Below are 23,987 nucleotides of genomic sequence, written 5' to 3'. Positions count from 1 at the left end.
TCTACTGAAAGGTGGTTGGGGAGCCGCTCTCTTCACTGAGATGCCCCAGAACACTGTCCCTCAGCTCGAAACCGTCCAGGGCTCCCCACTGCCACTGCAGAATGAATGCTCGAACCCCACTGTGCACCAGGCACTGAGCTGAGCCACTGCTACACGTTACCTCATTTAAGCCCACAGCAAGGTCGATAAGTTGCTTGGTGTGACTACCGTTGTTTACTGATGGGGAAACTGAGGCTGAAGGAGGTTGTGTGCCTTGTCCCACGGGACACGGTGGGACCAGGATTTCACTGTGTCTGTCTGACTTTGAAGCCTGTGGTAAGCATTCAGGGCCCTGACACTACCACTGCAGCCTCATCTTCCCCTGCTCAGCCACCCAACCAGACGGATCCAGGTGTCCAGGTCCCTGCAGCTCTGTGAGCTCCTGAGGTCGGGAACTCTGTTCACTGGGACGTTTCTCAGCAGGTCAAGCCTTATTCCCCTTTGGGCCCTCAGCACATGCCTGGCGCATAGCCGAGCACTCCATTCATCTGTCCATCCATCCACCCAGCAGCTATCTAGTGAGTGTCTATTTTGAGCCAAGGAAATGAGGCCCCGAGCATCTTCCTCTCTGGACTGTAAGCTCCAGAGGGCAGGCTGGTGGCGACTCCACCAGGCCCCTGAGTAGAAGCTGGGTAGAAGCTGCCTCTTTCAAGGCCAGGCACAGTGGCTGCTTTGCCTGGTCAGCATTGGTCCCAGGAGGAGCCAGCTTAGTGAGGGGCAGAGCCATGGGGAGAACCTAGAGGGTCACCTCTGCAGGGGGTACAAAGGCACCTGCCTCTCAAATTGGAAAGAGAAGTCTCACTTGAGGGAAGCCACAAGCCACAGAGAAGAATGGGTCAAACCTTTTTCTTTCCTTGGGATTCTACAAGAAATCATTCAAGGGTACAGAGCCAGCCAGTGCCCCCTGCCCAGGCCTAGATAAACAAAACGAATGTGACACAAGTTCCCTCCTAAAACCACATCTTCCTGAGGGCCCAGGCCCTCCCCGCTCTGGGGCCCAGCAGATCTCAAAGTGGCTGTATCTCTTCCTCTTCTTCTTCTTCTTTTTTTTTTTTTTTTGCGGTACGTGGGCCTCTCACTGTTGTGGCCTCTCCTGTTGCGGAGCACAGGCTCCCAGCCGCTCCGCGGCATGTGGGATCTTCCCGGACCGGGGCACGAACCCATGTCCCCTGCATCGGCAGGCAGACTCTCAACCACTGCGCCACCAGGGAAGCCCTCTTCCTCTTCTTGTGGGTTATTTTAATTAAAAAGTTGAATCTTACATTGTGCAAAGATTCCTGAGGCCAGATCGGTTAAGAGAAGAGGAAGGATGAAATTGGGCACCTGAATGCCCTCAACAATTGGTTGCAGGATGATTCTCAGGGGAGGGAGGTGTCGCCTGCTCTCCATGAGCATGACAACAGCAACCAGCATTCACCCTCAGAGCTCTCGGAGCACAGGTCTTGTGATCAGCGTGGAGAGGGCATGAGACCAGCCCATCAGGTCCTTCTGACCCCAGAAGTGTGCACCCAAGTCGGAGTGGAGATGGACACGGACGTTTGTATCGAATTAACTGGGCACAGGTGCGTTCTAGGCCCGGCTCTAATGCTGATCTGCTGTGATCTTGGGTGAGGGAGCATCCCAAGGGAGCCAGCCTGGAGGGTGACCATGGCAAGATACCTCCTGCCTCCATGGCCACCTAGGGGCCTACAAAACAGGTACTTCCTGCCATAACCCCGCCCCCTGCTCGGCAATGCTGCCTCTGCAAGCAGATGGCTCTGATTCAGGACGTCTGCTCTTTGACCTCCTGGGAGATGGGATATTTTGCTGGGTAAGTGTCTACAGAGAAACTCCTCGCCACATCTGTGAAACAAGCCACTCCAGAAACACTCATGAGTGCCTGCAGAGAAGCATGTTCTGAGGAGAGCCCTGGGCCCGCTGTGGGAAAAAAATACCCAGATCTCAAGTGATGGGGGCCTTCAGGGGAAAGGTACCTGGTTGACATCTCCTGAGGATGTCAGGCTGGCATCTGCACGTGCTGAGAACTACCAGCACAGGTCCTGGGAGCCTGGCAGAACAAACGTGTACAATGTGATTGCCACCCCTGCCGTCGGACTGGACCAACCTGTGGCTTCACAAAGAAGCTGGGAGGGCTGGCATTATCTGCAAGACACCCACTGCACACACGAGAACACCAAGAGCCAGAGGGAGAAGCAACCTGCCTGAGTCACAGTGAGAGGACATCAGGGCTTTCTGAACCAGGGGACCAGGGCGTGAGTCCTTCTAGCTGTGTGTCGGGGTTCTCCAACTGTGCAATGCATGGGGTGAGGGGCATGGAAGCCCTTTCCAGCTGAGATGTTCTAGGGGTTGAGGAGCTGCGGGAAGGGGCTTATGAGGTCACATGCCACCCACTGCCTTCCGAAATAGCCTTCAAGGGGACAAGCCAAAGACACACGCGCCAAGTTATGGTGAACAAACATCTAAATGTGAACACCGCTGAGCCAAACAACTTGATTTACAACCAAATAATTAGACTTTCAATAAGCACACTGGCAGTGATAAGCCTCCCCAGGAAGCCCGGGCATTTCTCAAGCTCTAAGGTGGTGGCTCAGGGAGAGGGCCTTCAGTAAATCGTGACGAAAAGCCACCTCCAGACAGGAGAGCCGGCAGATGCATCTCGCGGCAAACATGGAGACGCATAAGCTTGTTTTGTGCCACACAAGGCAGCATAGGTCAAAACGAACTGATCTGGGGCAATTTTCTCAGGAGTAGACTAACAAAGTGTCAGGCAGGAAGATATTAATGATCCAGACTGACAGCTGAGGGAGTGAGCCTCCCATCACTGGGGGCATGTAAGTGGGAGGGTAATGATGCATGGGGGCAGGCTGGATGACTTTTGCAGTCTCTCTGGTCGGTGTTCCTAGCAGTCCTCAGGCTCCAGCAAATGCACATGAAAACTGCAAGGGGAGAGGTGGAGGCAGGGGGAGGGATGACATGAAATGTTTCAGAGCTTTAGGAAGGGGAAAGAGGACTCTTCCAGGAACACGAAGACCCTTTTGTGTTTGAAGCACGTGGGGTTGATGGTGGTGGCTGAACTGAAGTCAGATGCCTGGGTTCAAACTCTGATCCCACTGATGTCATTGCCTGGGCAGGTCCCCTCTCCCTGGGCCTCAGCATCCCCGTCTGGAAAAGGTAGAGGGGGTTCCTCCAGTGCTGAAGTTTTCAAGCCAATGAGAGACATCACAGTGGTGTGGAGGGTGTGCCAGCCTCGGGCAGGAGGACTAAGGCAGGGCAGGACGGCTATCCTCATGCAGGTACAGGGAATCCCCAGGCTTGAGGACAGCACAGTGGCAAAAGCAAGGCTTCTTAACATCTGTGCCAACGGGATGGACAGAATGCATTCAGGCCTGGGGTGGGGTAGAGGGGGGTTTCCTTCTACTAGGACAAGCCTCTCTCCACCCATACTCTTCTTGGAGCACTGGTTCTCAACTGGGGCGAGTTTACCTCCCTCCTGGAGGAATCTGACAATGTCTGGAGACAGGGGAGCTGCTGGCATCTACAGGTGGAGGTCAGGGATGCTGCACAGGACAACCCCACAGCATAGAATAATCCAGCCCCAAATTTCAACAGTGGCAGCTCACTGGTCACCCATGCCTCAAATCCTTCATCTGTGAAATGGGAGTAACGAAGAGTCCACCCTCACAGTAGTTGTGAGGGAGAAGTGAGAATGCCTGTGTGAAGGAAGCATGAACACCTGATAAAGGTTAGTCATCCGGCTCCTTATTTAAGGGCTTAAGACACAACACAGAATTTGCCAAAGGGCTCCAGGCTGTTTCCAAGGACCAACTCCCACTTCACCACCAACCAGCAGGTGCAGGGGGAACACACGGTACCTGAAGGAAGGTCCAGAACAGGGACTGGGCAAAGGCAGCCCTAAGGGTAAGCACCAGGTGCCAGGGGCACAGGGGCTTTTATAGCAAAAGGGGAGCTGGAAACCTGGGGTTGAGCCAGGTGAGGCTGGAGAGTGAGATGAGGGGAGTACTCCGGGATGAGGGCAGCAAGACAAGGGCAAAGGGACCACCACCTGCAGACCCAGCGGGACCCAGACCTGGGTCTGAGTCCCCTTCTGCCACTCCGAGCTGTGCCTCTCTCTGAGCCTCAGTTTCCTCATCTGCGGGATGGAGTTTTCACTGCCCACCCGTAAGAACCATCCTGAGATCCGAGCTGGATGGTGCATGAGCAAGTTTGGCAGGTGCTAAGGCTCTAGGGGTTCTGACACGGCTTTGTCCCCACCTGCACTGCAGGAGCCTGAGTAGAAGTTGCTGCCCATCTGGTTTGCCTTGCTGGCTCCGTGCTGAGCACCGAGCGTGTCTCCCTGTCTGCCTGGTCTGCCATTCATGGCCACGTTGGCAGCAGGACCACATCCTCCAGCTGGGCAGCCTGCCTGGCTGGGGTGGCAGGCCTGGGTTCTGGTCCTAGCTCTGTCGCTGGGTGACTATGGGCATGGTGTTTATGACCCTGAGATCGACTTTCCCAAACATGGAGTGGTATTTCCCAACACTCTCAAAAGCACATTGTTACACAGCAGGGTCCACATGAAAACAGAATGGGAATGATGAGGAAAGAGGCTTCTCTGCTTAAAAAATACTGGTTTATGGCAGTACTGTGTGTATTGCTCCGTATTCAACATTTCCGAGATAGACCAGACACCAAGCAGAGGCTTTTGAGACCATGTGTTTCCCTGCTCTTATTTTACAGACGACATTAAGGCCCAGAAAGGGGTGGAGGTTTGCTCCCATTCTCCAGTGAAACCAGAATGTGCCCCTTTCCCCCCTACCCCACCCCCGTGCCATTCGCTGTAGGGGATTCTTGGGCACTACCCATAGCCTCTGTATGCTCAGAGTAGGCAGCAATGCCTGTGACAAGGTGGAAGGTGGAGGTGGACGTGCAGGGAGGGGGAAGAAGGCAGCAATCCCCCCCCCAACCCCAATTCTCATCCTTGTCCTTAAAGCACAGTGCTTACCCTCACTATCCTCCAGACCCAACTCCCTTCCTGGCTGGGGCGTCCCTTGCTAACTGACCAACGGATTCATTAGCACAGCAAAGAAGGGGACTCGCCCACAAAGCACTTGATCCAACTCACAGTTTTACTGAAACAAGTAAAGAAGGAAAAATCCAGGAGGGCCTTTAAAAACTGAAAGCTAAAACAGACCTACTTGCTCAGTGGTCCTTCCTCTAACCTGAGGGTCCGTTCTTCCTCCCTGGAATTTCAAAGGCACACAGTTGACTCTAAGCCACCCAGACACCCTGGCCAAGGGCCTTTTGCACATCATGTGAATGATGGTGATGGTGGTTTTCAGTGGAAAAGCTCCCAACAGTCCTTGGGGATCTGGGCCTCAGTTTCTTCATCTGTGAAATGGGGCGGACTTTATGATATTCCTTAAAGTCACTGAAAGCAAGTGAAAAGAGCTCTGAACTGGATGTCAGGGACCTGGTCCCAGCCCTGGCTCCTGTCCTCTTGGGCCTCAGTTTCCCCACCTATCTATACAACAAAGGGAGAGAACTAGGTGACCACTGAGGTCCCACAAACTGCTAAACCTTTGAAACTTAGCACAGAGGTGCTCACACCATGCAATGAAGAAGGAATGACTATTCAGATATTAAACAAAAGGACTGACCTTCATTACAGACATCCCAGAGTTTCAGGGTTGGAAGAGGAGTGCAGGTTTCTCAAATATAGAGTTTCTACAAATGTGCCCCAAAATGCCTACATCAAAGTCCCTGGAGATTTGCTAAGCCTGTGACTCCCTGGGCCTCTCTGGAACCTGAATCAGCTTTAATATGCTCTTCAAGAGATTCCGATGCACATTCAAGTTTGAAAACCACCGTTCTATCTGATGATGCAAAGTCCATATTCACATCTAATGTTCAGTTTTTGTGGCTTATCCCATGTTGGGGAGCTTACTCCTTACAGGTACAACTTTTTCCAACCTTTGATGGCTCTGACCATGAGAAAGTCCTTCTACGTTCTGAGCTGAAATGTGACTTAGCACATTCCAGCAGGTCACAGCTGCTCTGCCTGCCCGTGGGAAGGCCCCCTGGAGAGCGGAATACAGAAGCAGGCGCAGACCTGAGGCTGCTCCTCTCCAGCTGTCCTCTCTCATCCTGGTCCCCCCTGCTGCTCACAATCTCTCATACACATGCTGGCCTGCAAACGGACAGTGTCCCCAGTGGGTATGTCCCACTTGGCTATTAGCCCTGCTGTCTGGACACGACTCCATCACCATGTGGACACTCTGAGTCTTCGCTGAACTCCTTTCTGGTGTCTTCCGACCTCCAGAGTCCACCTCTGTCTTCTTCCTCCTCCCCATCCCAAGGGACAGGATCTCATTGGCATGCAAGTGTCAGTGGGTGCAGACAACATGCACCTCTTGACCAAACCAAAAGGGGCACCAGTCCAAGAACATTAAGAAGCAAAAGCCCCACTGGCTGTGGCCACACTTGGAAGGTTTGCAAATGTAATTCTGAAAGGTCACTGCCAGCCCTTAGTAATCTGGGCTCTGGAGGGCGAATCCTCTCATGTTGGGCATTCATTCTGGCAGCTTCTTGACAACCTCTGTCCACAGGGTGGAGAGTTTTCTCAAAATTAAATCTCTGGCTCTTTGCTCCCTAATGAAATTGATTTCTGCCTTGATACACAACAAAGCTTTCATTTTATTATTTGGCTAGGGTTTGACCACGTTAATTACAGTTTTTTTCAGCATGGCTGCAAGTAATTGAGTTCCCAAAAGTTACTTACTATTGGAACTGATTGCTTTTTAAAAGCACAACTTCCACAAAAGTAAAAGTCAACCCTTGTTTCATCACAGAAGATTTTTAGGGGGTAAGACTGGAACAACTGAGGACAGGAGAAAGTATTTTTCTAGCCTGAAAATCTGAACTCAAAACGGGATTATGCTCCCATTGGGAGACCGTGAATCTGAAAGGTGGGTGTGCCCAGCACACACCACCTCATGCATTTGCCGCCTCAGTGGTTTCATCATCACTTGTGTCAGAACTCATATACTGCCCCCCCCCAAGTTTTTAATCATTGTTACTGGCACAAGTCTACCTGCCTCAGAGGATACGCTGCAGAAGCCTGTTCAATTTCTAACACCAGGTACCAGGGACTGCAAAGCGCCTGCCCAGCACCGTGTAAATGCATTTTCCCTTGGGAGGCTGTGTTCAGCTAGGGTGGGGTACACACCTTTAGTGTCAGGTGGAAATGAGGGGCATGTGGCTACTCTTTGGCAAGTTGGGGGGTGGGAAGGAATTGTGGAAAAGATAAAGGACCAGAGATGCAGAAGCTGTAGGGAGACAGAGAGAGAGCTGACTAGGACTTCAGAGTTTACAAGGTACATCTCCGTCCACAATATTATTAGTCACCTGGGCCACGGGGGGCTTATGTGGAGGGGACAATTGAAAAGTTGGCACCACAGGGAGTTAGCACCACAGGGAGAGGGGACACTGCAGAGACCTCTCCTCTAATACCAAACCTAATCATCCTTCTACCTTTCTGTTACTTCCCAATACATTATTATTGTCCTAGGCCCTGCTCACATGCCACCTCCTCCAGGAAGCCTTCTGAGATGCCTCCAGTCAGACTCACTTTCTTCCTCCCTTACTCATTCTCTGCTACACCTCCCTCCATCACAGTAGTCACCTATTCTTGTCCCCGTGCCTGGACTACAAGCTTAGACTCTGATGTGCCTCTGTCTCCCCATCCAGTCAAAGGCCTGGTGCCTGGTAGGAACGCAGCAGTGACACCTACACTGCTGAACTGTTGCCCCTGCCCTGAAAGTCTGTGCTGAGAATGTGACAGGCTGATCCTCAAGCCGCTCAGGGCCGTGAGCAGCGTGTAGATTTTCAAAAGGAAAATAGAGAAAGAAAAAAAGTTCTAATTAAAACATTTCTAATAAGCCAGCTTTGCCAAAACCAATTGTTTCTGATATTCCTCCTAGGTGAAACAATCCTTAAAAAAAAAGGTATTAAAAGTGGCAGAAAGCACCCTTAGCTGGAAGGAGGATGGGGGCTGCTCACTGGGGGAGGGCTGCCCAGAAAAACGTAGGGTTTTTTTTGAATTTAATTTTTTATACAGCGGGTTATTAGTTATCTATTTTATACATATTAGTGTATACACGTCAATCCCAATCTCCCAATTCATCCCACCACCACCGCACCCCCACCCCCCGCCACTTTCCCCCCTTGGTGTCCATACGTTTGTTCTCTACATCTGTGTCTCTATTTCTGCCCTGCAAACCGGTTCATCTGTACCATTTTTCTAGGTTCCACATATATGCATTAATATACGATATTTGTTTTTCTCTTTCTGACTTACTTCACTCTGTACGATAGTCTCTAGATCCATCCACGTCTCTACAAATGACCCAATTTCATTCAGAAAAGGGCAGATTCGAGGCACAAAATGGAAGTGTGTGCACGTGTGAGTGTGACACACCCACACTCATACACAGCAAAATATCATTTTTATAGCTTTAGCGTTTGAACTGTGGGAGCAAAGACGAGAGCTATAAAATCTGACATCCGATTGTATAAATCTGCCGCAAATACCAAGAATGTTTATGGAGAAAATGGGAGAGAAAATATAGTGTTATGGGCTCAGAAGGGTAATAACCCTGGGATGGGAGTTGAGACATCTGGGCTCTGCCAGCAACTCGCTGCGGGACCTTGGGAAGGTCCTTTTCCCTTCCTGTGCCTGTTTCTCTCATCCGAAAGCCAGGGTCTTGACCTGGATGATTCAAGAGCCTTCTGGCTGCAAGGGCCTGAAGGTATGGGGAACAGGAAACCTTGGGATTTTACTGAATGAAGCTGGTTGCTTCCAGCCCCGCCACATGCCTCTGGGCGGGGGGCGGGGGCGGGGGCGGGGGGCGGGGCTTTGAGTTATTTACCTAGCTGTTAGCAAAGTAAGACCCCCAATACTCCCCCGGGGAAAGCACAAGGCTCTGTAAGTAACACCACCTGCATTCATACAGACACTCAGGGTTTACTAAGAGCTTTCCCTTCCGCTGTCTCCCTGAGCCTCGGGCTGAGGCTCAGAGACGTGAAATAACTTGCTGGGTGACCCTCGTGGCTGGTGGAAGCAGTGATTCAGGCCCTGGTCCTCTGGTCCCTGACTGCATCTTTCTCCATGTTGCTGTATCTGCTGATGGCAGATACAAGGTCTGTATCTGTCACCATGGCCTGTCCTTGCTGCACCCCACGTTCCCTCTCAATCAAGCCATTCCCAGATGGCTTTTGCAAAAGTATTATTAAATAAGTCCTATTAACAAGATGTTAGAAATGTGATTGGAAAGAAATATTTTTCTCATTTGAAGAGACCACCCAGTGCCTCAGAAGGGAAGCTGTCCCAGGGCACAAGAGGCTTCCTGGCAACAGTTGGAACGCCTCCCACAGCAGGCGAGCCTTACGGAGAGATTTATGGGGGCTGATATGAGATAATTAAAAACCAGCTGGAAATGTAATCAGGGTGGCTCTGACTCTGGAGGGGACCAGGGAGCTCTCGGGGGAGCAAAGGGCAATGCCGTGTGCTTGGCTGGGAGGGGAGATGCAGCAAGTCAGGAAGGGAAAACCCAGCCCATCAGCAGGCATGCTGGGCACTGCCAGGCTGGTGGGTGCTCTGGACAATGGGTTGGCAGTGTGAGTGTGGGCACCCCTTGCCTCTGGTTTTGGGCAGCTGAGTTAGGACGAGTTTCCTGGGTTTTTCAAAACCATTCCAGGTCCATGTTGCAGCTGGTGGTGCCACCACTCACCCAGCTGTTCAGGAATCTGGAAGAGGCCCCCGACTTCTCGCTCTTTCTCACCCTCTTCAGTTCTCCCAGGACACAGCCTCTGTTCTACTCCCACTGCCCTAGTCCTTCGCTGAGCTGTTGCAGCCTCCTCAGCAGCCAGCGCTTCACCCCCATCTGCCTTCCAGACACCTCCACGGTCAGACGGGGTTTCTGCAAACCTGTCTCTGAAGTTCACTGTTTTCATTTAGTCTCCTGCACGGGGCGTTGGAGGAGCTCCTAATTGCACCACTTCCTTTAAACCTTTTAGAAGGAGAAAACACGTTGCACACTAATTGAGCAGAAAGTTCATTTTCCCTCCATCAGTCCTGAAAGGATGTGAAATCCTCTGTGTAGTGAGAGCAAAGAGGCAGACGGCCCCTCTCCCCTGCCTGCCCTTTGTCTCAGGCCAATGCAAATGCTGCCAGAAAACAGGGCCTGCATGGGAAGCCGGGAGGCAAACAAGCTTCTTCCTTTCTCTGGTCTCAGTTTCTCCACCTGTACAGGGCATTGGGCCAGGTGATGTAAAAGGTCTCTTTCTGTTCCCTAAATCCCAAGATTTCTGCTCAAGTGTACTTAATGTATGAGAGCTACTGTCCTGGACCAGGTTCTGGTTCTTGTAATCGACTCATAATGTCTGAAGATGTGGAGGGAGAGATAGGGGTCAGCAGGACAGTGGGGGGGACAGAAAGGAATGCCTGTTGAAGTGGTCATCATCTTCAGGTACTGATCAAGAACTGGGAGATCAGGGAGGTTAAGTGACTTACCCAAGGTCACACAGCCAGAACAAGGGCAGTCTGGATTTGACTCTAGCCCTGTGATTTGAGTCTCAGTCATAACAATGCAGGATTTTCTCAAGTTGCAGCCTGCATAAATTCTAAAATCCCACCACCATAAAGGGGAGTAGCTGCGGGCATGGACAGATCCAGACAATTCTCAAGGCTCTGGACCACACCAAGCTCTTTCCTCAATAACCCATGGCTCTCCAAAGTCTGTAACAAAGACAGTGGGCTACCACTCACTTAATGCCTGCTGGGCACATGCCAAGCACTTCACGTATATCATCTCTTCAGGAACACCTCTGTAAAACCCATTTTATAGATGAGGAAATTGAGGCTCAGAGATGTTAAGTCCCTTTGTCCAAGGCCACCCTGCTAGTAAGTGGTAGAGCTGGGGTTCGAGAGCCCAATCCAGACTGATCCAGAGCCCATGTCTTCTGCTGCACAGAGCTGCCTCTATCCTGGGGAGATGGGGAGGAGTTAGTGATGGGATATATTGAAAACTGTGGATTGGAAAGTAGGCAGCTTCTGTCCTCCTGGGCTGCTGTTTCCTCAGAATGGGCAGCTCCTTACCCTGCCCATCCCCAACTGCCTCAACCCTCCTCACTTCCCAAGGCCCATGTCAAAACCCCTCCTCACTCCACCCTTTCCTGCCATCACTGTCTGCCTGGAGTCAGTCAGCTGCCCCTGTGCTGGTCTGCCTGACCCCCACCTCTCTTTCTTCTGTACTCCCCGTTCTCCAGCCCTCACACCCACCTGGCAGCTCAGAGAGGTGCAGAGTCACGGGAGCAGGCAGCCAGGAACCCAGGGCCCTGGTCAGCAGAGCAGTGCCCCGGGCGGCACACACCTGCCTTTCTTGAAGCTCTGCCTCCAAGGGCAGGCTGGAGAGGAGAGCAAGTGGTGGTGATAGAGTCCTACATCCTGGAGCAGGAGGTCATGCTGGGCAGGGAACCCAACAATGGCCGGGAGGCTCTACTGTGGTCTGGGGGACCATCCTGGGGGCTTGGCCATGGGAGCAGCCCCCATGGAGCTGAGAGGCTGGAGCCTCAGATGTCGACCCGACAAGGGGTGCTCAGATGGCAGAAGGAAATGAAGTCCGTGCTCCCTGCCGATGATCGCAGGGCGAGCAGCCTTTCCTCATCCCCCGCCTCTCCCCGCCCCGCAAACCTTTATTATTTCTTGCTCCTGGCTGTCAGCAGCAACAAACTAAGATTAATCACTGGCCCGCCTGCCTAGACCCAGACATGCCTACTGTTTGAAAACTCTCTCCTCTACTATATAAATCAACGAGGGGAGAGAAGAAAGAAAAACAACTCTAACAGAAATGTGCCCCCAGCGCCCCTGGAACGCAGCCCATCAGCTCCTCTGGCCCTGCTACGCTCACCACCCTCCCAGGAAGCATCTTTTGGGTGAAGACTGGCTGCCCAGCAGTCAGCACAGACCCCCAGCTCCAAGCAGGAACCTGATGGGCCTCGTTTAGCAATCAGAGCAGGAGGCATCTTCTTGTCCCGCTCCCTCCTTCCCACCACGCTTAGGACTGAGCAGAAAGACAGCTTGGACCTGGAAGCAAATTCACGAATCAAATGCCAGACCCTCTTTCTGTGGGAACGGGGAAGACACTCGCCCGTGTCATCCAGAAGCAGATGTAGCCCAGACGCACCCTGAGGGCGCCTGACCTGGTGCAGCCCTGTCCACCTTGCTGCCTCCACGGCAATTTCTAAAGGCTCCGGGAAAGCTGGGAGGAGCAGAGACTGGCATATACCTGCTGAGCTGCGTTAATTATTACAACAACTTCATGAGAGTGGCCTACGTGGCTTTCTAGGTGATGATCAGGGAGGTAAAGTCATTGGCCGAGAACCACACAGCAGGTAAGAGATGGAGCTAGGGTTCGAACCCAGGTATCTCTGGCTGCAGAGCCCATGCTTTTCCCTCTACTTTTTTTTTTTTTTTTTTTTTTTTTTTTGGTGGTACGTGGGCCTCTCACTGTTGTGGCCTCTCCCATTGCGGAGCACAGGCCCCGGACGTGCAGGCTCAGCGGCCATGGCTCACGGGCCCAGCCGCTCCGTGGCATGTGGGATCTTCCCGGACCGGGGCACGAACCTGTGTCCCCTGCATCGGCAGGCGGACTCCCAACCACTGCACCACCAGGAAAGCCCCTTCCCTCTACATCTTTAAAAGGGCTGCCCTGGATCTCCCCTTGGGACGTGTGGCCACGTGCTGCCCACCTCTTGGACTGTGCTAGCTCGGGTGGCATGTCTGTGGACATGTCGGGGAGAGGGAGGCAGAGTAGTGTTCCATGTGACACCCTGGTTCATGAATGGTTCTAGAATACAGCTCTGGGGACATGACTGCGACGCTGCTCAAAACATTCAGGAACGCTCCCTGCCCTACAGGTTAGAGTCCCCAGTTCCTCAGCCTGATGACTAGGGCCACCCCTCTCCTTGGCTCCCATCAAGGTCATCTGTTGTTCTTACACAAGCTCTGCACTTCCTGCCTCTGTACCATTCCCTCTGCCTGGCTGCCCTCTCTACCCTGTGCACAGGTCTAAGATCTGCCCAGCCTTCAAACACCCCCTCTTCTGGTTCCTTCCCTCTTTCACAGCCCTGAGCATTTTCTGCCTTGGGGAGCCTTAAACACGTTCTATGAGTATCTGAGTTACTCGTGTAAATACCACTTCTTCCCCGATTGGGCTATGAACTCCTGGAGACTGGAGCCCATTAAATAACAAGACACTGAAGGGGCAGAGCTTATGGGCTGAGGAAGGCTCCTGAGTGATCAGGGCTGAGTTGTACCCTGATGGGAAAAGGTCAGACCCCAGAAATGTCTCTTGAGGTCAGAATCTGGGCTACACATTTGCAAGGATGCTGTGAAGTTTGCCTTTGGGGATTTGAAAGCTGAAGGCCCCTTTGTGAGGGCTCCCTGGGGCCATGTCCCCCACTGGAGTTGGGGCTCTCAGTGCTTAAAAAGAACAGGGCTGGGCCCTTGTCAAAGGAGCAGAGGCATCCCTGCTGAGGCCTCAGGAGGGCCACTCTGTCTGCCCCCATCCCCGGGGGGTGCCCAGAACAGGCAGAGCCTGCCCTGTGTACGAGGAGGCCCTGGCGTTCTCCCTGCCTCCCCGGCCCTCAGCAGCAAACCCTCTGGTCTTTGGAGTCCTGTTTCCCTCATCTTGTCCAGATTCCTTTGCAAAAACTCATGAAACTAGAAATTGCAAAGAGTCATTCACAGTCCAAAGTGCCTAAAGAACCCTTTTAATGAGATTTTTCATCCCTTTCCCCCACTGCTTGCCTTTCCAAACAGTAAACTGTATTAGAGGGTGATGTTTTCTTGCCAACTTCTAAAAGCTCAACCTTTCACTTCCCCGAGGCTAGAGTGAGTGTAGCAGGGGTCAATGGTTGGTGCTGGGGCCAACGTGTGTGCTGATGGCTTGAGAGGGCGCCAAGGGTCTGACGCCCTGTCAGGTCAGGCTGGAGAGGGGAAGAGGGAGAGTTCTGCAGAAGGAGGGGATGAGGGCAGTGTTCAAAAGCAATGAGGCAGGACCTCTGCAAGACTGCTTCACGGGTGGGGGCGTCCGCCATGGAGGGGACTTGGATGGATGCGAGGAGGTGAGGGAGGCAGGCGCCATCTTGGATTGCCACGGGTGCGGGGGGTTTTGGTGAAGGGGCAGGTGGGTGGCAGCTTAGGCTGGTCCAGGGATCTGCCTGGTCCCCACAGTGGGAAGCAGTCGCCATCTCTCTTGTCAGTGTGGTCAGCTGCCAGCTGGGGAGCTGGTCAGTCACAAATCCCCTGTGGGTCTCAGTCTCCCCAGCCATGAAGCAAAGGGACTGGACCAGGCAGGCCTCTACGGTCGCTTCAGGTTCGACACCGATGACCTTCTGGCCGGTGTAAGGAGTGCTTGGGAGCGGGTGGGGAGCCACTGGGCTGGGAGTCCTCTGCCTCCACTCCAGTCTCAGCTGGTCGGTCAGCTTCCTCTACCCTAAGGTGAGAACGAGGATGGTGATCTCTGCCCTGGCCACCCCGTGGGGCTGTCCCGAGGCGAACGCGCAGGCTTTCTAAATCGTGAAGTGCTGTGGATTTGCAGGGTGGAAGTGGGGTTTAAGCATACGGGTGGGTGCCTGAGAGTGGCCCCGTCACTAAGAACTGAGTCTCAGCTCCTCTGCAGGGCGCGAGTCCTGCCCAGGCTCTTCTGCATCTCCAGGGCTTTGCCTAGCCTGTCCCCTCCACCTGAGATGCCCACCAACTGTCCCTGCCTGGGGAATGCCTACCCTTTCTTTAAGGCTTAAGTGTACCTCTGTGCAGCAGCTTCTCCAGACCCTCTCACTCCAGCGCCAGCTCTGGCCCCCAAGGGCCTCTGTGCAGACATGCAAGCAACAAGGCCCAGACTGGGAGCTCTGCAGCCTGAGCCGGGCTGTCCTCTCCTCTGCTGCTCAGCCTAGTGCCTGGTACCAAGGGCTCTGACAAATATGTGCTGAGGGAAGGACGGGAGGGGTGGAGGGCCCTGTCCTCTGGGGCCAGACTCCCCCAAACACTTTCCTCCACCCTGGAATACCCTCATCGCATGACCCAAGGCTCACATGATAACATAGCTGGAATTCCAATGTACATTTGCACCTCACTCCTGATAATGCCACTCCCCACCCTACCCCCACCAGGGAGGCTTCGGGATGTGGAGTCCCTGGACCTCCATGGTGGCTGGCAAAGCTGGCACTTGCCCCAAGCAGCCGGGACATTCAGTACCAGGCCAGTTCCATTTGTGGTTGAGGTGATGAATGCCAGGTGTCACTCCCAGGCCGGCAGCCTGACTGGTCACTGGGAACTGAGGCTGCTCTGGAAAACAAGCCCACCTCCACTTAGCGGGCTGCTCTGGCCAGCTACGGATGGCCTAGCCCTCCTCCCCACTTCTGGCCTTCTTCAAGAGAAGGCTGACCAGGTAAGACCACCCCTCTGGCATTTGGGAGCTAATGGCTCCTGACAAGCATGCAAAACTAAACCCTCCACCTCCAGCACCCATGGGCAGAGATCAGTCATCCAAATTGCACTTCCTGATAATGAGAACTGACAGGACGGGTCCAGGAAGACAAACCTGGGCCTGACGGCAGAGTGCTCTGATCTGGGATCCCAGCGCAGGCCCCTGGGCTGCGCCCTCAGTCTCCTCCACCTCCTCCCCTCGCCTGGGAGGTGCAGGGGATCCTGCCACAGCACTCCAAGGACAATGGGTGGCTGAGCCTACGGGCAGGGGAACTCCGGAGAGCCAGAGACACTGATAAGCATCGATGTAAGGAGAGCAGCGTCACCTCTCATGCACAGATGAGGACACTGAGGCTCAGAAAGGTGATGTGGCTGCCAAGCCCACAAGGCCAGCAAGTGGGGAAGCCCGGCCCCTGGACTATAAGCCTGTTACAGAGCAGAAGAGAATCAAGGCGCTCTCCATCCCGAGAGTGGTCCTACGGTCTAGGGAAGGGAGCAAACCAGGAACGAAAAGGGAATTATGCTCTTAGGACTTTGACAGAAACACTTCTGAAGACCCATCGGTGAGCTGGCATTTGGGCCTGTTTGTATGACGGAGGGCATGGGCTCAGGGCACTGAGGAATGGACCACGCAGGCACCGCTGGCATGAGTACTCCTGCCACTGGCTCGAGATTCCTTGTGTGCTCCCATGCTGGCGCCTCAGCCCCAAAACATCCTGGGAACTTGGGAGGCTGTTTCTTCCTTGCAGGCAGGGCTGTGGTGGGGTCACCAGGGGCCCCAACGTCCAGCCAGGCCTGCCCAGTGCAGGGGCCCGGCACGCGCCCAGTGAATGAACAGAAGTGCGATGGGGCCCTGGCCCTCATGATGAACGACTGGGCCTGGCACGGGGAGCCCCACCCTTTTCTCTGTGCATTCAATCAGCGCTCTCGGGAAGACGCCTCTGGCCTCGTCCCAGACGACAGAATTCCGGGAAGAATGAGATCCACTGAGGAACTCAGAGATTGCCAGCGTGATGAGAGTGAGGAAGCCCAGGGCGTGGGCAGGCTGTCTGGGTCACCAGGGAAAGGTGGTGACACAGGAGTCCCATCTCTGATGTCACTTGCTTCTTTTACCTCTTGCAGTCCAGAAAGGCACAATTCACCTTGAGGTGGGAAGGTGAAGATCTGGAAGCATCATTCATGGGCACCCGGGTTGCCAGGTTACCTCGAACAGTAAGGGAGGGAGGGGGCTGCATGGAGCAGTGGGGAGTTGAAGACCCCCTGGCCCCAGGCAGCACAGCCAGCGGTGTGCACCTGACCCCACTGTGGCCCTCTGGCTTTGGCCGCCTCCAGCCCAGCCACGGTTTAGTGTATTGAATTTTCCTGGGCTGCAATAACTGGCCTGATTCTTTAAGCTGTCAGGCCTGATGGTGGACGATGAAGCATGCATGTGCCGTTTGTCCTGAGTGCCCTCCCAGCTGCTTAGAAATCCCCTCCACGTCCTCCCTGGCAAGGCGGTTGTCCGGCTCCTGGTTGCACACACCCCCAGTGATGAGATACTCGCTACTTCTTGAGGCAGCTTTGGATCGTTCTGATTCCTGATTGGCTCTGTTAGAGAACGTGCCTCTCACTGACCTGGAATCTGCCTGCCCATAACGCTCCCATCTACCACTTCTGCCCTGATGTCCTTGAGAGATCTGTGGTTCCCCCAAGTCTCCACACACCCTCCCTTCTCCAGGCGGACTTCCAGTGCCTCTGCTTCCTGCCCAGGCTCTGCTTTGCAGTTTGTCACTGTCCCTCTCAGGTGGGGTCAGTCCTGAGCAGAGAACACAGGCCAATCTCTCTCTCCTTGGCTGCACTGACCCTACTGACTACACAACCCGGCCTGCACAGGGCTCTCCTGACAGCTGCATCCCAGCAGGCCCTCTCTCCATCACATGGTCTTGAACAATGGTGAGTAGAGCAGAAAGGAAGCAGGCAGAGGGCTGCACCACTCCTGATGGTCTGTGCTGGCTGAAGGGCCTGGGTTTATGCCCCAGTTCTGTCACTAATTCTTTAAATCCGTCCTCTCTCCAGGCCTCAGTTTTCCTGTCTGTAAAATGGGTTTCAGACAATCCGCTGGGTTCCATCCAGTCAGTAACGGCACTAAATGATGAAGCCCTCAATCAAAAAACCCTTTTCTTATGGCAGGGCCACCTATCCTGAAAGCAATGGCCTCGTATCCAGAAAGACCTGACAGGTGATAATGCCAGCAAGGTTCTTCCTGGCTCTTCCCAGTGTTCCTCACAACCTTTGTGTGACACCTAAAAGTGAAACTTTCCCAAACAGCAACCTAGAACATAAGGAAAGGGTGGTTCTCATGGCGGCAGCAGGAACAGTGGGGAGTCAAACACCAGGCCTTGAGTACTGGCCCTGCCCCTTAGGCCAGCCATGGCCCCTCTCTGAGCCTTAGTTTCCTAATCTGCAAAATGGGGACAAGATGTTTCTCATCAAAGTGCTGTGTGAGGGTTGAGAGAGGGATGAGGCATGCTACGCACTTCTATAGTCCCTGGCTCACCGTACGTGTGAAAGCTATTCTTGGATATTTAATATAAATTCTAGGAAAATGCCCCCCCTCTTTGTGGGGGGCAGAAACAGAGGACATAAAAACTCCTCTGTATCCCAGAATAAGATCAAATTGGAAAAGCGAGGCTTGAAATAACTCATGCTGGCAAGTCCCCTTGGGGGACACTGGCGGGTCTTTCTGCCTCAGACACTGGGGCCAGGCCACGCATCGCTGGAGGCTGCCGAGGGCCCAGGAGGTGGCCAAGGTGTACTCACTTCAGGGAGAGGGAGTAGTCGTGCCTGCTGGTCTGGCTGTTCCGGACAAGGTAGCTACACTCCTTGCAGAGTCGCAGCAGGTTCTCCGCATCTCCTCTGCTGATGGCTCCGTGATACCATCTGCGGAGAAGAGACGGGGTCAGAACCCAGCAGGGACGGACCCCCACAGCTGACACCCTGAAATCCGCTCCTCCCCGACGAGGCTCAGCCTCTCCGAGGGCAGCTGTCGGCGTCCCGGGCCTCCTTGTCACGAGGCAGTGCACGTGCGTTTGTGTGTGTGCGTGCACCTGTGCACATGTGTGTATCCGTGCGTTCAGTCACTCACTAGACATCGACCGAATGCCTGCTGCACGCAGGTCCTGGGGAGAGAACAGTGAGCAGACCTGCGATCTCCTCGCCATGAAGCTTCCGGTCTAGTGTGGAGGCTATGGAGGAAACGAAGCAGGGCTGCCTGGCTTGGAGCTGGCGGGAGGGACCGCTATTTTACGCAGCTGCCAGGGAAGCCTTCTGCAGAGAGAGACATTTCAGCGTGAACCTGAAGGAGGTGAGGGAGGAAGCCATGAAGGACAGCAGCTGGAAAAGAGCGTATCTGGCAGAAGGAAGGGCAGCAAAGGCGGGAGTGCCTGGCATGTTTTGGAAACAGCAAGGAGGCCAGCGTGGCTGGAGTGAGGCAAGGCAGTGGGGTGGGTGCTGAGGCCGAAGAGGCCACGCAGCAGGGCCGGCTCGGGGGCCTTGCGCGCAAGGCAATGCGGGGACTCTGGCTTTCTCCATCTGAGTGACACAGAAGCCGTCAGAGGGCGCTGACAGGAGGGACACGTGCTGGCTCTGTGACATCTGTGGGACTAGTGGGCGGTGCTCATCACTCAGGAGAGCAGGCATTTGGGGTGGGGGGGGTCACACCAGTGCTCCTGCCAAGTGCATCTGGCATCGACTGGGCACGTGGAAATCCCAGTGCCACTGCTTCTGGACAGCATGTGGTGAGTGGCAGAATCAGAAGGGAGGGGTGCAGTGACAGATGCTTGACTGCAGAACAAAAGGGGAACGTTGATTTTCAAGACTGAAAAAGCCGAAGGTAAAATTTCAGTGGCAGAGTGAGGATCCTAAGATGCCGACCAGCGGGTATACTCAGAACGGGTCTCTGTTTACGTGACAGTCTCTGAGGGGCTGGATCAGTGGGAAGGTGGCCAGAGATGGGGTCAGGAAGAGAACCAGGGGTGCTGGATGGTCAAGGATGGATCACCCTTTGGCCGCTGAGTCACAGATGCAGCTCTGCCACTGGCCAGCCGGGCACTCTGGGGCAAGTGGCTGAACCTGGGTACACCTCGGGGTTCCCTACCAAGTTAGGATCACTCCACCCCTGTTTTGGGGTTGTGAGGATCAAATGGGACGATGCATTAAAGGGCTGGTGCACAGCCTGCAATGGGGTGAGTTTCCACAAACGGCAGCTACGAGCAGCAGCTGAAAGAGACTGAACTTGTTGATGGCCAAGGGTCACTTCCCCAACTATCACTATTTCAGGCTGCTGCTCCCCGCGCAGACTACATTTTAAGCTCCCAGGTGTATGGGGGAGGCTGCCTCCTGGACCTGCCCAGGAGTGCCCTGTGAACAGTAGCCGTGAAAGTTCTGGTACAGACATTCTGCTTGGAGAAAAGCGTCGCACTGCCTTTCTCTGCACTTTCTGCCGTTTATAAGGCAGTGTTCTGAACAGTTAGCAGCAGTGAGGATGACATAATTATAACCTAAAAAAAACCCAACCAGCTCTAGGAAAGCAAGGACTGGAGCGTGAGTATGATGTGAGTATCCCCATCCAATGAGCATGTGACCGGGTCACTGATCGCCAGGAGGTGACCGCTCACCCTCCCAGAGACGTGAAGGCTCAGGATATGCTTAAGAAAGGATACATGACTGTGTTTGAGAGAAGAGGTTAGACAAGAGAAATTTCACCTGTGTAACACAGCCCCAGTGAGCTGACAAAACGCTGTTTTATTCGGAAAACAAGTTTCAGATATCTGAAGCAGAGCCGTCCTCAGGGAAGGCCTAGAAGTGGTCTCCGGGGAAGTGCTGTCCGCATCTGCCCCCTGAACACAGGACAAGCAGCACTAAGGGAGGTGGTGGCAGACAGGCCTCCGGGGGCTCTGGATCCTCATTAAGGGTAATCCCTGGTGGGTAAACAGGATAAGCTGCTGGTTCCTTCCCCCGCTGCTCCAGTCACTCCACACGGAGAGAAAGGCAGGGGACTCAGGGTCGAGGATCAAAGGAGAACCAGGAGTTTGGGAGAGATGGGGCAAAGGACACTAGACTGGAGGATGGGGAGAGGGCAGCCAGGATGGGCCTGGGTGGTCCTTGGGGTTGGGGGGCACGGCTGGGGACCAACCCCTGCGCCCGAGGAGGCTTTGTCTGGACTGAAAAGAGATTCCAGGCAGCAGGCCATCTTGGGGATGTGCTGGACTTTGCAGAGCTGGCCACTCAGGCCAGAACCATAGGGATTAAGAAGACTCAACCATAGCCATCCAGTCCAACCAATATCCATGAGCTCATCCAATATTTACTCACCACTTACTACACCCTTGATCTCACAGGACTGATGCAGGGAGATGGAGAATCAACAAACAGATTCAGGAAACAATGTCAGATAGTGACAAGTGCTATGTAGGAATATTGGGTTTGTGAGAAGGCAGTGACTGGGGCAGGGGAGGTGCTTACTATGCAATGAATGGACAGGGGAGGACCCCAAGGAGATGGCATTTGACCTGAGAATCTGCACTGTGAGAAGGAGTCGATCATGTAAAGAGCCAAAGAAAACACGTTCTCTGCAGAGGAACCAGCAAATGCAAAGGTCCAGAAGTAGGAATGAGCTTGGGGTGTCCACGGAGCAGAAAGGCAGCAAGAATGGTCCAGCACTGTGAGTGTGGTGAGTGGTACAGGATGAGGATGGAGAGGAAGGCAGGGTCCAGTTCCCTGAGGCCTTGTGGGCCAAGGGAAGAAGTCTGATTTTATTCTAAGCAAAGTCTGATTTTATTCTAAGCAATGAGAGTTTTAAACAGAGATGCTTAAGAGATACTTGCTCTGGATGATCTTACAAAAGGTTAGCCAGGCTTCCCTGAAGAGCGGCCAGAGGGGAAATGAAGCAGGAGACGAGAGAGGAGGCTTCTGCAGTGGTCCAGATGGGAGGACCTGAGATAAGAAGATGGATGGATTCGGGCTGTGTTCTGGATGGAAAACTGGAAGAACTTAGTAATGTACTAGATGCTGGTATAATGCAAACAAAGGAATCAAGATGACTCCAGGGTTGTGGCTTGGGCAACTAGGTAGATGTGATGCCGTTTGTGGAGGTGGGGAAGCTGGGGAGGAGGGCGTGTCCAGGAGAAGATCAGGAGTCCAGTTTTGAACGTGTTAAATTCAAGATGCCCATTCGTCAGCCAAGTGAAGACTCCACAAAGGCAGCTGGACGTAGGAGTTGGGAGTTCTGTGGGCTGGGGAAGCGCGCTGGTGAATCACCACCAGCATCCTGAGACTACCCAGGGAGAGCATGTAGCTGGAAACTGAGCCTCGGACAGTCTGACCTTCAGGTCAGGTTGAGGCAAGGATCTGGCGGGGGAGGCAGGAGCAAAACCAGGAGCAGAGACTGTCTCCGCAGGAGGGAGCCGTCTACCGTGCTGGCTGCCACAGAGGTCAGAGGAGGTCACCTGGTGACTCGGGCAGAAAAGGGAAGCAGATTGTGGTGGGTGAGAGAGTGGCAGGTGATGGAAGGGAGAGAAGACGTGCTGACACGTGGGAAAAAGTTCCCAAAGTCCCTCTTTGGGGACTTTGTCCATTGAGTGGACAGCTAGCTATTCACTGAGCACCTACTATGTGCCAGGCACTGTTCCAGGCACTGAGCAGTGGTGACCCAGCCAAGTTCTTGCCCTCATGGAGCTTATGTTCCCAACAGGGGCCAGAGCCAGAGGGGGATGTCCCGTCAGGATTACTTCTTTATTTGCTTTAAGACGTTCACAACTGGCCCATGTTTATATGCTGATGGTAATAATGACGGAGGACGGAGGGGGCGGTGGGCTGCCTGAAGAAGGCCGGGAGCAGTTGCCCTGAGTACCTGAGCAGCCTTTCCACCGTCCCAGGAGAGCAAGCAAGTGGTAGGGGTACCCGGGCAGATGTGTGACTGTCCACCTTCAATAACCCTCTAAGACTGGGGCACATCCCTCAGTGTCCCCATGTTCCCTCTCCTCTGTGCTAGGGTGGAGAGAAGTCGGGCCTTGAAGGGGCCCCCTAATCTCTGAGGCAACACCAGTCCAGGTGGGGGGATACAGTGAACCTGGGTCCTCAGGCTCCTCTGGAAGTGGGATGTTATTTAAGCCCATCTCTCGGGTGATGAGGCAGGGTCTCCAGCAGGCCAGAATAATCCCAGAGAGATGAGACGGGGGCGGGGGGGGGGGGGAGCCAGTCACGACTCTGGACTTGGCCGAGGGCCTTGTTGGGTGGGAACGGGAAAGGAAAGGCAGAACTGCCCTCAAGGAGCCCATGAAGTTCCATCTGGGAGTGGGGAGAGGGTAGGCTGGGCCGCTGACCCCAGGCAGTGATACAGTGTGGAGGGAGGAAGCACAGGGCCAGGAATCAGGAGATGCACACTCTAATCCCAATCAGGCGGACCTGACAGTGGCCTTGACCTTCTATGAGCCTTAACAGTGACTCCATGAACTGGTTGCTGAGACTGACCCAGGCAGACCTGGTCAGGATGCATGCTGAATAGCTCCCAACTCCCAGGGATCTCTGGATCATATTTTGTTTGTTGATTAAAAAGCTCACAGTTTGATCAGAAATAAGCAAAACCTGCCACCCAATCTGTGTGGCTGTGAGAAGTGATTAACACAACACCCGCTGGGAGTGCACCCCACCTCCAATGTGCTTGATGTAGCAGGCGCAGGGCTGTCACAAAGGAGGCTGCAGCACACGCTTAAAAAGGGGCACAGGAGCACATGACATCATTCGGAAAACTCTGCATCCTGCTCAGCAAGGGAGCATTTCCTGTGAGGGATGCACTGCCGGCTGGGTGAGACCAGAATCCCCTGGGCGGAGACTAACATAGTACATAACGCACACAATGAAGTCTCCTAAGGAACCGGCCTGGTGTCAGCTAATCTCTTGGCCTTACTGAGTGCCTACTCTGTGCCGGCCACGTGCTAAGGGGGAGGGGGAGGAAGTGTATATGAGAGGAAAGTGAGGGGAGAGTGTGGGGTTGAGTCATGGAGTGCGAATCCTACCTCTGCACCCTGAGCCATGATATCCTAGCCAAGGCTCCACCTCTCTTAGAGCCCCGATTTTCTCATTTTGCAATAAGATGATCACCCCATTTATCCCACATTCGCTTGTTAAGAGGATGATACACCTGACGGTGCCAGCACAGGATCCAGGACGTGTTTTATTAAGCTCCTGGAGAAGCTCACTCTAGGGCAGGTATGTGGAATGATGAGAAACTGAAAAAGCAGTCTGGGGGCAACTCACAGAGTGAGCGGCAGAGGGGATATGGGACTTCATCCTGGCGGTGATGGGGAGCCACTGAAAGTTTCAGGGCAGAGCAGGGACCTGACACCCCAGCAGAGAAGGGAGA

At 53.9% G+C, this 23,987-nt stretch overlaps 1 protein-coding gene across 1 annotated transcript in view; it reads right to left on the bottom strand.

The window, feature by feature from the left end:
- The window catches only part of SHB (SH2 domain containing adaptor protein B), a 135,160-nt gene that overhangs the window by 5,792 nt on the left and 105,381 nt on the right, over nucleotides 1-23,987 (bottom strand). The window contains 1 exon segment of the mRNA XM_060153195.1: nucleotides 18,386-18,505. Within this exon segment, the coding sequence (XP_060009178.1) occupies nucleotides 18,386-18,505 (120 nt within the window).

Source organism: Lagenorhynchus albirostris, chromosome 7, assembly GCF_949774975.1.
Source record: "Lagenorhynchus albirostris chromosome 7, mLagAlb1.1, whole genome shotgun sequence".
NCBI classification, from domain to species: Eukaryota; Metazoa; Chordata; class Mammalia; order Artiodactyla; family Delphinidae; genus Lagenorhynchus; species Lagenorhynchus albirostris.
The sequence above is the reverse complement of the archived record's forward strand: the minus strand, read 5'-3'. Positions and strand labels throughout refer to the sequence as shown.